Below are 13,829 nucleotides of genomic sequence, written 5' to 3' on the forward strand. Positions count from 1 at the left end.
CTGTAACCAACCCCTGCCCCCTTGACAACTGAGACCTGCCTCTGTAACCAACCCCTGCCCCTGTAACCAGCCAGCCAAATCCCCCCTCCTCCCACCATGTTGAGACCTGGCCCTGTAACCAACCCCACCCCCTTTGAGTACTGAGACCTGCCCTTGCGGCCATCCCTCTCCCTGCCCCAGTACTCAAACCTGCCCTTACCTAGTGTCTGTAGGTTCAGTCAGTTCTGCTCCCCAGCTGTCAGCCTGTAACCATGCAACTTTCTTATCTCAGAGTGCCCATTCACTCAATTTTTGGTCAATTTTTCTTTGACTATTGCTGTTCTGAAACATCTTGGGGTGGGGGCTTCTGTAGTGTTACAGGTGCTTTATAAATTCTTTGTGTCACCTTTGCTATTTGTACTGTCTGTATTTTAAGAGCTGATTCCATATGCGGATTTAATCCTTTGATGTTTTGTTTGGTTTGAAACTTGCTTTTGCTGATGGTGTATGGTTCCTGATAGTAAGTTGCTTTTACGAGAATAAACTTGCTGATTAGCATGTATTGTACTTTGCCACATTATTGATTACTTCAGCTTCCTGGTTTTTATCCTGGAATAAAATGGCGCACACTTCTTTACATATGGGTTAATCCAATTGAAGTGTTGCTGTAATAACAATGCACAGCCTATTCTCTCAAACAGCAATCAGTACATAGTGGGGGAACTTGATGTACAATGTTGGTTAAGGGCTAAATATTGGCCAGAACATGTGTGAGAGTCCCTGTTCTTATTTGAAACAATGCCCTGGGATTTGTTTAACGTCACCTGAGGACAGCCGCAGGTTTGCTTTTAATATCTCACCCAAAAGGCATTACCACTGATTACAGTACTCAGTACTGTGACTGTCTGCCTAAATTATGGGCTGACGGTTGTGTAATGGAGCTTGAAGCCACAACCCTCAAGATCAGTCAGCCCTGCGAGTCAGGACTGGCATTGTGTGATGTTTATGGTGAGCTGTGCTACACTTCATACATGGTATCACACATTGCATTTTGATGTTTCCAGGTACGTGTTCTGTTTCTTTTATTCATATCTTGTGATATGGGTGTCACTGACTACGCCAGCATATATTGCCCATCATGGTTGTCTTTGAGAAGGTGGTGGTGAGCTGCCTTCATAGACCACTAAAGTCAATTTATTGTAGACAGTTCCACAATGTTGTTGGGAAGAGTTCCAGAATTTTGAGTCAGCAACACTGACAGGACAGCTGTATATTTCCAAGTCAGGTTACTGAGCAGTTGGATAGGAACTTGTAGGAGGTGTTGTTCCCATATAGCTTCTGCCTTTGTTTTCTGCATTGTACTACTCATGGGTTTTGAAGGCGTTGTCTAAGGAGCTTTGGTGAATTTATGCATTGCATCTTGTGGATGGTACACACTGCTGCTACAGAATGTTGGTGGTGTGGATGTGGTGTGGATGTGGTTTTAATCATGTGTGCTGCTTTGTCCTGGATGGTGTCAAGCTTCTTGAGTTTTGTTGGAGCTACATATCCAGGCAAGTAGGGAGTATTCCATCACACTCCTGACATGATTTATAAATGTGGACAGTCTTTAGGGAGTCAGAAGGTAAGCTACTCCCTACAGGATTCCTCACCTCTGATCTGCTGTTGTAGCCACTATATTTAAATACCTCATCAACTTCAATTTTTGGTCAATGGTAAACCCCTAAAATGTTGTTGATTAGTGGAGTAATTAGTGATAGTAATGACATTGAATGTCAAAAGGCATGGTTAGATTCTATCACGTGTTACTTGCCATTTGTGAGCCCAAACCTAGATATTGCCCAGGTTTTGCTGCATTTGGACACATTGTTTCAGTATCTGAGAATTCTAGGGTTGAGCAAAAAGTCTCAATCATTTTGAGAAGATTCATACCATCTAAAATTTCTGGGCTTCTATCAGAATCTTTGAGTTTGTTTTTTGAAATTAAACTTAACAAAGAAAATCCCAGCACCTGAGCTATGCTGGAATGTACAGGTGCAGTTTGTCTGGAAGTTGAGGAAACCCATTCAGATCTCAGCCCTACAAGTACAATGAACTAATCTTTATGACAAACTGAATTCAGGCAACTTGGAGTCTGCACAAATTCCAAGACCTCCAACTTCAATTGGTATTAAATCGCATAAACACAGGACATTCCATACAATCAGGAAGCCTGTTTATCCCGATGGAAAAGACATTTGCACCTACTCTAATAATCAGGAAGATCAATTCATCCCAAACAATGAAGATACTATTGTAGGAAAACAGATTTGGCAGGGAGACAAGAGTCTTGCAATTTTGTACAATTGCAGGCCTTCATTTGACCTGGGTGGGTTATTCCCCACAGCTACCAGCAGGAGAAGGATCCCAGATAGCTACCATCCACAAAGCGATCCTCACAGACTCCTCCAGAAGAGAGATCCCCAAGACACTCCTAAGACCTGAAGACACAGACCTGTTCCTTGCCAGGGAACTAATGGCGACTGACCATGATCTGCAGACCTGCGACAGACAACCTCCGAAAACTGGAAGCCCTCGATGCTGCCTGAATTGCTGTGCTCTTCCAGCACCATTGATCCAGAATCTGGTTTCCAGCATCTGCAGTCATTGTTTTTAACCTCCGAAAACTACTGACCTGATCAAACCACAAGGCATCAGACACATCCTGAGGTAAAAACCAGCTTGCAAAACCACCACAAAATAAGAACCAAGTACTTAGGATATCCTATGTGCATCCTACCGCATCAGCTGACTCAACCCAGACTGATGGCCAACACTGTTCGAAGTCTTCATCGAGGCACTGGGTATGGTAAGCAGCAACAGTCAGCTGTACTTCAAAATAACAAATTCTCCCCAGTGGTGAACTTAATTCCTGACACCCCAAAATTTCCAAACTAGCTAGCAGGGAGGGTGAGGTCGGTGGTTACAGGGCAGTGAAACCCAAGGGTAGGAAGCCTAATAATAGTTTCTGTGATAAAACCCAGCTGTTTAGATCTAATAGGGTTTAACCTGTATTCAATTTAACAGTGTATCTAATTCCTGTCCTCTGTATTATTATGTCAATTTCACTGTTTTATTGCATTTGCCCTTTATTTCTTGTATTACACTTATCTTTCTTTTGTAATTAAATAAACACAAATTCTCTTGTCCTGAAACACCTGCCTACTGCCTTCTTCATTTCACATTTCCCAATTAAGTCCACTGTCAGGACCATGGATCCGGGAGTGATTCAAACCACCTAAAAATCAGCAAATTACTGATCACAAACTAGAAACCTTACAGGATGTGCAAATGGTGCTGAACATTGTTCAATCATCAGTGAATCCCCAGTTCTGACCTTATACTGGAGGGAACATCATTTGAAGCAGCTGAGGATTATATGGGCCGAGGACACTACCCTGAGGATCTCATACAGAGATGTCCTGGAGCTGAGATGACTGACCTCCACCCACAGCCATTTTTCATTGTGCTAGGTCTGACTCCAACCAGTGGAGGGTTTGCCCCCTAGTCATAGAGATGTACAGCATGGAAATAGACCTTGTTCATACTAACCAGATACCCTAACCCTCATCTAGTGCCATTTGCCAGCACTTGGCCTATTTCCCTCCAAACCCTTCCTATTCATGTACCCATGCAGATGTCTTTTAAATGTTGTAATTGTATCAGCCTCCACCACTTCTTCTGGCAGCTCATTCCACACACGCATCACCCTCTGTGTTTGCCCCTTAGGTCCCTTTTATATCTTTCCCCTCTCACCCTAAACCTATGCCCTCTAGTTCTGGAGTCCCCCACCCCAGGGAAAAGATCACATCTATTGATCCTATCCATGTCCCTCATGATTTTATAAACCTCTATAACGTCACCCCTCAGCCTCCGATGCTCCAGGGAAAACAGCCCTAGCCTATTCAACCTCTCCCTATCGCTCAAATCCTCCAACTCTGGCAACATGCTTGTAAATCTTTTCTGAACCATTTCAAGTTTCACAACATCATCTTTCCAGTAGGAAGGAGACCAGACTTGCACGCAATATTCCAACAGTGACCTAACCAATGTCCTGTACAGCTGCAAAATGACCTCCCAACTCCTGTACTCAATACTCTGACCAATAAAGGAAAGCATACCGAATGCCTTCACTATCCTATCTATCTGCACTTTCAAGGAGCTATGAACCTAAACTCCAAGGTCTCTTTGTTCAGCATTACTCCCTAGGACCTTACCATTAAGTGTATAAGTCCTGCTCTGATTTGCTTTTTCAAAATGCAACACCTCTCATTATTTTAAATTCAACTCTACATCTGCCACTCCTCAGCCCATTAAATGATCAAGATCTCATTGTATTCTGAGGTAGCCTTCTTTGCTGTCTGCGGCACCTCCAATTTTGGAGCCATCTGCAAAATTACTCGCTATACCTCTTATGCTCACATCCAAATCATTTTTCAATGACAAAAAGCAGTGGACCCAGCATCAATCCTTGAGGCACTCTACTGGTCACAGGCCTCCAGTCTGAAAAGCAACCCTCCTCCACCACCCTCTATCTTCTACCTTTGAGTCAGTTCTGTATCCCAATGGCTAGAACTCCCTGCATTTCATGAGATCTAACCTTGCTAACCAGTCTCCCATGAGGAACCTTGTCGAACATCTTACTGAAGTCCATTGCTCTGCCCTCATCAATCCTCTTTGTTACTTCTTCAAAAAACTCAATCAAGTTTGTGAGACATGATTGTGAGACAGTCATGACAATAAATAAATCAAAAAATCTATTCAAGGACTGTGACTCTGTCCTCATCTCTAGGCATTCAGCTCTTTTGACCATGTTTGACCAAAGATTATTATGAGTGGTCCTGACAGAACTCAAACTGAGCATCACTGAGCTGGTTGCTGCAAAGCATGTCCTGCTTGATAGCACTGTTGATGACCCCCTCCATCACTTTACTGATGTTTGAAAGTAAACTGACGGAGCAATAATTGTTCAGGCTTGGTTAGTCCTGTTTTTGAGTATAGAATATAAGGCAATTTTGTATTTGACCATGTTGTAGCTGCCCTGGAACAGCTTGGCTAGGGGTGAGGCAAGTTCTGGAGCACATTTTCAGTTTTATTGCCAGAAAGTTGTCAGGGTCCAGTAGTTTTCCATTACCTCCTGCAACATGGAATGAATAGAATTGGCTGAAGACTGGCATCTGTGATGCTGAGGACCTCTGGAGAAGACCAAGATGAATCATTTTATTGGGCAAATCTGGCCAAAAATTGTTAGGGATGCTTCAGCCTCACCTTTTGCACTGATGTGGCAGGATCCCTTGCCATTGAGGATGGGGATACTTGTCAGGCTACCTTCTTCAGTGAGTTATTTACTTTTCTACCACTATTCACAACAGGATGTAGTAGGAATGCAGAACATAGATCTGATCTTTTTGTTGTGGAATCACTTATCTCTGTCTGTTTCGCTGTCTATGCTGCTTTTGCTGTTTGGCGCAAAGATAGTTCTGTGTTGTTGCTTCGTTTTTATGTGCCTTGTGCTAGTCCTGGCATGCCCTTCTGCATTCTTCGCTGTCGGTACCCTCCACTGCCTCCAATCTCAGTCCCCCAGCCCTGTACTGCCCAGTTCTACCTGGTCCCCAAGATCCACAAGCCCAACTACCCCGTCCGATCAATCGTCTCGGCATGCACCCGCCCCACCAAACGCATCTCGTCCCACCTCGACTCTATCCTGTTCACCTTAGTTCAGGCACCTACCACCTACATCTGTGATACCAAACACGCTCTCCATCTCTTTAGCAAGTTCCAGTTCCGCAGCCCCTAGTGCTTTATCTTCACTATGGATGTGCAGTACTTAGATACGTCCATTCCCATAGGGATGGTCTCCAGGCCCTGAATTTCTTCCTCTCCAACAGACCCATCCAGTCCCCCTCCTCCATTACCCTCTTGTGCCTTGCCAAACTGGTCCTCACCTTCAATATGTTTTCCTTTAACTCCTCCCATTTCCTCCAAATCAAGCGGCTGGCCATTGGCGCTGTGCCCCAACTCTTCTGCCGTTACATTGATGACTGCATCAGTGCAGTGTCCTGCACCCAAGCTGAACTGGACCAGTTCATTAACTTCGCCCACAAAATCCACCCTGCCCTCAAATTCACTTGGTCCATCTCGGACACCTCCCTCCCCTTTCATGCCTTCACCATTTCCATCTCCAGCGGCAGTCTCCAGATGGACATTTACTACAAACCCATAGACTCCCATAACTGCCTGAACTGCACCTTATCCTGCAAGAACTCCATCCCGTTGTCCCAATTCTTCCACCTCCGCCGCATCTGCTTGTACGAAGAGACGTTCTACTCGCGAGGCTCCCAGATGTCCAGCTATGTTGAACAATGTGCTTTTTCTCTTTCTGTCATCCAGAGACCCCTCCGCTGCACCGCCTCCATTCCGTGTTCCACTACTCTAAACATCCCCTCCTCCCAACACAATAAAGACAGAATCCCCTTTGTCCTCACCTATCACTCCACCAGTCACTGCATTCAACACATCATTCTTAAACACTTCTGCCAACTCCAACTAGACCAAGAACATCATTCTCCCCACCCCTCTCTGCTTCCATAAGAACTGTTCCCTTCAATAGTCCTTGCTTTGCGCCACTCTCCTGCCTGCAAATATGTGTTTGAATTTACCATTTTGCCAAGGGATATGTTTATGGGATTTTACTGTATTGGAACAATTAATTAGTAGCTGCTGTAAGAGGTAGGTTAAGTTTTCCAACAGTTAAGTTATTCTAAATTTTGTTTTCTCTTGTTTGTGTTGCAACTGTAGCATTTAAGTAAATTCTGTTTTGCTTAAAGCCGAGTGGTTTGACCAGCTGCATCACACCTTGAACACCCAATTCACACCTGCCTTTTAAAAATAACAAAAAGTTAGAGTCTAGGCTACCTTAAAATATTACAAAACATAGAACATTACAGCGCAGTACAGGCCCTTCTTCAGCCCTCGATGTTGTGCCACCCTGTGAAACCAATCTGACGCCCATCTAATCTACACTATTCCATTCTCCTCCGTATGATTATCGATGTCCATTTAAATGCCCGTAAATATGACAAGTCTACAATTGTTGCTGACAGGGCATTCCACACCCCTACTACTCTGAATAAAGAAACTACCTCTGATATCTGTCCTATATCTATCAACCTTCAGTTTGAAGCTATACCCCCTCATGCTGGCCATCACCATCTTCGGAAAAAGGCTCGCACTGTCCACCCTATCTAACCCTCTGATTGTCTTAAATCACAATTAGTCACCCCTCAACTTCCTTCTCCCGAACGAAAACAGCCTCCAGCCCCTTGGCCTTTCTTCTTAAGACCTTCCCTCCATACCAGGCAACATCCTAGTAAATCTCCTCTGAACCCTTTCCTAAGCTTCCACATCATTCCTATAACACAGTGACCAGAACTGTACACAATACTCCAAGTGTGGCGGCACCAGAGTTTTGTACAGCTGCAGCATGACCTCATGGTTCCGAACCTCAATTCCTCAACCAATAAAAGCTAATACACCATATGCCGCCTTAACAGCCCTATCAACCTTGAGGTATCTATGCACATGGACACCGAGATCTCTCTGCTCATCTCCAAAACTAAAAATCTTACCATTCGATCAGTACTCTGCATTCCTGTTACTCCTTCCAAAGTGAGTCACCTCACACTTTTCTGCTTTAAACTTCATTTGCCACCTCTCAGCCCAGCTCTGCAGCCTAACTATGTCCTTCTGTAACATACAACATCCTTTGGCACTATCCACAACTCTACTGACCTTAGTAAAGTCCACAAATTTACTAACTCATCCTTCTACGTCCTCATTCAGGTCATTTATAAAAATGACAAACAACAGTGGACCCAAAACAGATCTTTGCGATACACCATTAGTAACTGAACTCCAGGATGAACATTTCCCATCACCAACCACCCTCTGTCATCTTTCAGCTAGCCAATTTCTGATCCAAACCACTAAATCACCCTCAATCCCATGCCTCCATATTTTCTGCAATACCTTACAATGGGGAACCTTATCAAATGCCTTACTGAAATCCATATACACCACATCAACTGCTTTACCCTCGTCCATCTGTTTGGTCACCTTTTCAAAGAACTCCGTAAGGTTTGTGAGGCACAAACACCCCTTCACAAAATAGTGTTGATTATCTCTATTCAAATTATTCCTATCGAGATGATTATAAATCCTATGTTATAACCTTTTCCAACACTTTACCCACAACCGAAGTAAGGCTCACTGGTCTGTAATTACCAGGGTTGTCTCTACTCCCTTCTTGAACAAGGGAACAACATTTGCTATCCTCCAGTTTTCTGGTACTATTCCTGTAGATAATAATGACATAAAGATCAAAGCCAAATGCTCAGCAGTCTCCTACCTGGCTTCCCAGAGAATCCTGGGATAAATCCCATCCAGCCCAGGGAATTTATCTATTTTCACACTTTCCAGAATTTCTAACACCTCCTCCTTGTAAACATCAATCCCATCTAGTCTAGTAGCCTGTTTCTCAATATTCTCCAGGACAACATTATCTTTTTCCAGTGTGAATACTGACAAAAAAAAAATCATTTAGTGCTTCTTCTATCTCCTCTGATTCTATGCACACATTTTGAGAGGTTTGGCCTGGACTCAACCTGCTCAGTCAGTCGTGATGCCTTTGGTAGCTCATGGTGGTCTGTGTCACCTTATCCCATGCCTGCAGAGTGGAGCACTCAAACCATGCACAACCAATTCTCCCATTCTAATGGAGATAGATAGCTGTGGTCCTCATGGTAGATTTACAGTAGTTTCACAAAGTTCCTCAAATGTTGTTCTCCTTTTTAAAAAGATATTTCTACCAAAATTTCTCAACACAATATTGACACATTTCTCACATTGTGAAACGTGACGTTGAGCGAGCCTGGGTATGGGGCGAATGAGTGTCGCTCTCCCAAAAATGCTGAGCAGTCAGAAACTCTGAATTGCACAACTTGTGCTCCTTTTCCCATGCTTATCACCTTCACTCATGCATTCACCTTAACAACATCTGAGAGCTCAGAAACAATTCATACTAACTTGTTTTATCCCTTCAAGAAAAGCGAGCAAAACTGTAATTTGCTACTGATCTCTAATTTCCCTTGAGTTGGTGAACCACCTCCTTGAACAGTTGTAGTTCATCTGTTGAATGCTTATTCCCAGCAATGTTACAAAGGGAGTTTCAGGTTTCTGAGAGCAATAATTAAGGAGCCAGTATTGTTGCAATTTGGGATGATGTGCGGTTTGAAGGGGAATTTGCAATTGCTGATGTTCAGGTATATCTGCTGGCCTTGTTCTTCTAGATATCCTCTTTTATATTATGCTATTTCTGTTCTGTGGAGTCAACAGCCAAGAGCTTTTCAAAATCTTTCTTTGTAAACCCTTTGGCCCTGGCTATATGTTACCAAACTGATGCATATCCACAAAATGACTATACCAAAATTGAAGACCTAAACACAAGTCCCTGTGAGGTAGAACTAATATGTAGTATGCATCTTAGCTTAACTAATAAAAACAATGGTGAATATCAGATGTCTTTCACACAAAACATTCTTTAGGTGTCTTGTTGTTGCCTATCCTTGCTAGCTGAGGATAGTTATTCTGTCTAGTGGCACAGTGGTTAGCACTGCTGCCACACAGCGCCAGAGACCTGGGTTCAATTCCCGCCTCAGGCAACTGTCTGTGTGGAGTTTGCACATTCTCCCCGTGTCTGCGTGAGCTTCCTCCTGGTGCTCCGGTTTCCTCCCACAGTCCAAAAATGTACAGGTTAGGTGAATTGGCCATGCTAAATTGCCTGTAGTGTGAGGTGAAGGGGTAAATGTAGGCGAATGGATCTGGGTGGGTTGCTCTTCAGAGGGTCGGTGTGGACTTGTTGGGCCGAAGGGCCTGTTTCCACACTAAGTAATCTAGCCTGACTTATTTGTGTGCCTCATATATAGTGGGAGCTTGGATCAATTATATGTAACAATGCTAGTTTTATATTCAAAGGTGCTTTCTACTTTCATTTATGTTTGGACTATCAGAGGAAAAGACCTGAAGATAAAGATGAAGTGTGCTTCGTTACAGGTGTCAAGTACAGTAATAAAATCAAACTATTCTGAATGTGTAATGTTCAGAGGAGATGTGAAAAGGTAATCAGATTTTTGATCAATAATGGAATTGAGGATTATAGGAAAAAGGTAGTAATGTGGAGTTGAGGATTGTCAGAGCAGCCATGATCTCATCGGATGGCAGAGCAACTCAACAGTTGGTAAATAGCCAACTTCTGTTGCTACAGCCAATGATCTTCTGTTCTTCTAGACTTTTGTGATACCTTCTAACAAAGTAACATGAAATGCATCAAGGTATTTTACCAAACAAAATACGACACTTCAAAGCCATATTACGATAGTCCACCCAAAAGCTTAATCAGAGATTAAATTTCAAGGAACATCTTAAAGGAGTGGAGAGAGATAAAGTGAGGGATTTAAACAGTATATTCCATTGTTTGGAACAGAGGCAGCTGAAAACATGCCTGAGTGGTGCAGCACTTCAGTAAGGATGTGCAAAAGGTTGGAGTTGGAAGAGTGCCAAAATCTTGACAGATTGGAAGGCTGGAGAATGTTATGAAGACGAGGAGAGGCGAGGCAATGAAAGAGTTTGAAAATAAGGATAAGCGTATCAAAATCAAGACATTACCCATAAAGGTCATCAAGCAGAGTTAATGTGACAGAGAGAGAGTTAAAATGCAGGCTGCAGTGTTGAATGTTTAACTTTATGGAAGATGCAGTGTGACCCCTGGCCAAATATGTATTGGAATAGTTGAATCGAGAAGTAAAAAGGGATTGATGAGAGTTTCAGAGCAGACGCTTGGGATTGGGTGTCTATGAAGGCAAAATGCTGGGGAGGATAGGTTGACCATCAAAACTGCAAGGTAGGCCATGGAAATGCCTGATCTATGAAATTTAGTTATGGCCAGTAGCTGAATCAAAGCAAATAAAACTCTCAATAAACCAGTCAGATTTGTTGATGGGGTATAGTTCTCAAAAATAATGAAGTTCCCTCTGTAGGATCCTGGTCAGGCTACGTTTAAGAATTCTTCTACAGTTCTTGGCTTAAAGAAAGCATATGGGATTAGTTCTTAGTGCACTAAGTATTGAGGCAAGCAACTTCAAGGGATCTAAATCCCTGCGCCCACCTGTCCCCACTATCTCTACAATTGCTTAATAATATAATATCCTTTGTTATCACGTGTACTCCAGGGAGGAATATAGGAGTACAGTGAAAAGTTAGTGTTGCCTCTTGTGGTACCATCTTAGATATTCCTAGGTACAAATCTTAGATCCAAAAGAGGAATAAAAAGAAAAGTTGTTGCATTACTTTACAGCACTTAAAGAATAAGTTATAAGTTATATTGCAGTAGCTCAGCACAGGGCTTCCCCACATGGTCTGATCATGTGTGCCAGACCCCAGTCCAACAACCGTCCCTGCTTTGCACCTGTTAGGTTCTTTTTCCTTACAGACTTGATGCAATTGCAACACATCAAGGCCTGTGAATAAGCAACTAAATTATATTATGCACAGTACCCTACAAGCTTTGGAGAAACTTTTTAACACCTCACAGGATTTACAGGGTCGTGGCAAAAGCTCTCCCTGAACAAAGGAAACAGTCCTTCCTTTATACAACACCGTTTACATCACAGTTAGTAATGCCCAAAAGACAACCCCCAGCCACTCCCTCACAGTTGCATGCCACTCGAGATACAATTCAGTGGCCATCTTACCTCCAGAAACCATGTAATGTAAATCATCTCTTTAATGTCAAATCTGTTGCAAATTGTTTTTTTGTAACTACAGGGGAATAGTCAAATTCCAACTCTAATGTTCTTATTGATTACTGAATAGGGGATGGCATCCCCGAATGGCAAAGAAATGGCCATGTAAACCTCCCACATTCCACCTATAAGATAAAGACATACTACCTTACCCCCCAAAGCATTCAAATTCTTGCAGGTCAGTAGAGCAAATTACTGACAACAGTAAAGCATGTTTTTAATCAAATATTTCAAGAAGTGAATCAAGACATTCAACTGAAAGGATAAATATGTAAGTGGATGAAGTAATGTGCATTGTAAAAGAGAGATACTCAATTTTCTGTCCACTGCATCTTCTTCCACACTAAGAAATGAATAGCGAGATTTAAAGCCAAAAGAGAAAATGCTGGAAAATCTCAGCAGGTCTGGCAGCATCTGTAAGGAGAGAAAAGAGCTGACGTTTCGAGTCTAACTGACCCTTTGTCAAAACACTTTGGTTTCAGATTCCAGCATCTGCAGTAATTTGCTTTTATTCAGTGAGATTTAATGGACTGAACATAGTTCTGTGGTTGTGTGAATAAAGGTTTGTCAGGGGCTTTTGAAACTGGGAGAGATGAAGATTCTTCAGCAATATTTTCTAGAGAGTAGGACACAAGCACTTTTATATACTCTTAGATATTTTCCCAGATTGTTTTAAGTATGAATCCAGTTGCTAATTACAGCAAGCCTGCTACCCTACCCCATCCAAACATATTTTGGCATAGGTTTGCAGCTCATTAATGTAAACAAAGTATTTTCTGTGAGAGTATTGATGGTCACTTTGGAGGGATTTGTCTTGCAGTTTTTGAAGAGCTCAGCTGTATAAAGGAGCTGAGAACAAAAGCTTAAAGCTCTGTGATACCACCAGCATTTGATCTGCATACAAACATCTTTGAAAAAGAAGTCAACTTAAATGGATAATAATATCTTGCACAAGGTTTAAGAATTGTTTTAAATGCTAAATATTGACTGTAAAGACATAAAACATGCCCATGATCAGGAAAAAAAGCTTTCTCTCACCTGCTAATGAATGTGACCTGTTATTCGGGGTCATTTGTGTTTCACATTTTTAACTTCTTGCCTTTATTCCCACGACAGTGAAACGCTATATCAGGAAAGGAATTCCAAATGAATATCGCAGTCTTATCTGGATGACTGTTAGTGGAGCCCAAGCACAGATGGAAAAAAATCCAGCTTACTATATGAAGCTGCTGGAAATGGAAGAAGATCCAAAGTTGATTGATGCTGTTAAAACAGGTAGTACAATTCTGTTTAAGCAATACCAGCTCAGACATTTCATTTTGCTGCTGTTGGTTAATTGATGTGTTACAACTTGTATAATTTTTGTCTAAAAATGTACTTTGAACATTGGAAATTTCTGATATTGTGAGGAAATGGCCAAGTATTTCGAAGATTGGTGGGCACCTGTTAACCTGACTTTACATTTTGAATGATGTTTACATGTTTTCCACGTAAATTTAGACTTCTCAATTTAAAGTCGAGAGAAGAATTTTCACCACAGGAAGCTGTGGGTGCGTGCAGGACGTTTGTGTAAATGTACTGTTTCTGATAAATGTACACATTATACATGCGCAACGCAGGAGTTCAATAATTAGTTAGCAAATAGTAATTAGCTGTCTGCTGATTTATAATACTGTTTCTTTCAACCTCTCTTTTTTTCTTTGCTATCGTGGTTGGTTTCCTTTTACGTTGAAAGTGATGAATTAAGGAAGTCTATTTTTCATTCTAATTTTGATTTTCTTCCCTAAAAATAAGTTGAAATTTGAAAGCAAAGCTTCTTTAAGGGTAACTGATACTAAGAGTCGAAGTATTGAGCTGAGAATGGAGAAAAATAAGTTGAGGGATGGATGGAAGGGAGGAAATGGTTAAGTAGCTAGATGACAAGAGACAGGCAGTGACTGGGCTGGGTTGCAA

At 42.1% G+C, this 13,829-nt stretch overlaps 1 protein-coding gene across 1 annotated transcript in view; it reads left to right on the plus strand.

Moving 5' to 3' along the window:
• Window positions 1–13,829, plus strand: part of grtp1a (growth hormone regulated TBC protein 1a) — a 70,608-nt gene that overhangs the window by 719 nt on the left and 56,060 nt on the right. The window contains exon 3 of the mRNA XM_043700239.1: window positions 12,993–13,151. Coding sequence (XP_043556174.1) covers window positions 12,993–13,151 — 159 coding nt within the window. The remainder of the gene's footprint in view (window positions 1–12,992; window positions 13,152–13,829) is intronic.

The sequence above is a fragment of the Chiloscyllium plagiosum genome, chromosome 12, assembly GCF_004010195.1.
Source record: "Chiloscyllium plagiosum isolate BGI_BamShark_2017 chromosome 12, ASM401019v2, whole genome shotgun sequence".
Classification (NCBI taxonomy): Eukaryota; Metazoa; Chordata; class Chondrichthyes; order Orectolobiformes; family Hemiscylliidae; genus Chiloscyllium; species Chiloscyllium plagiosum.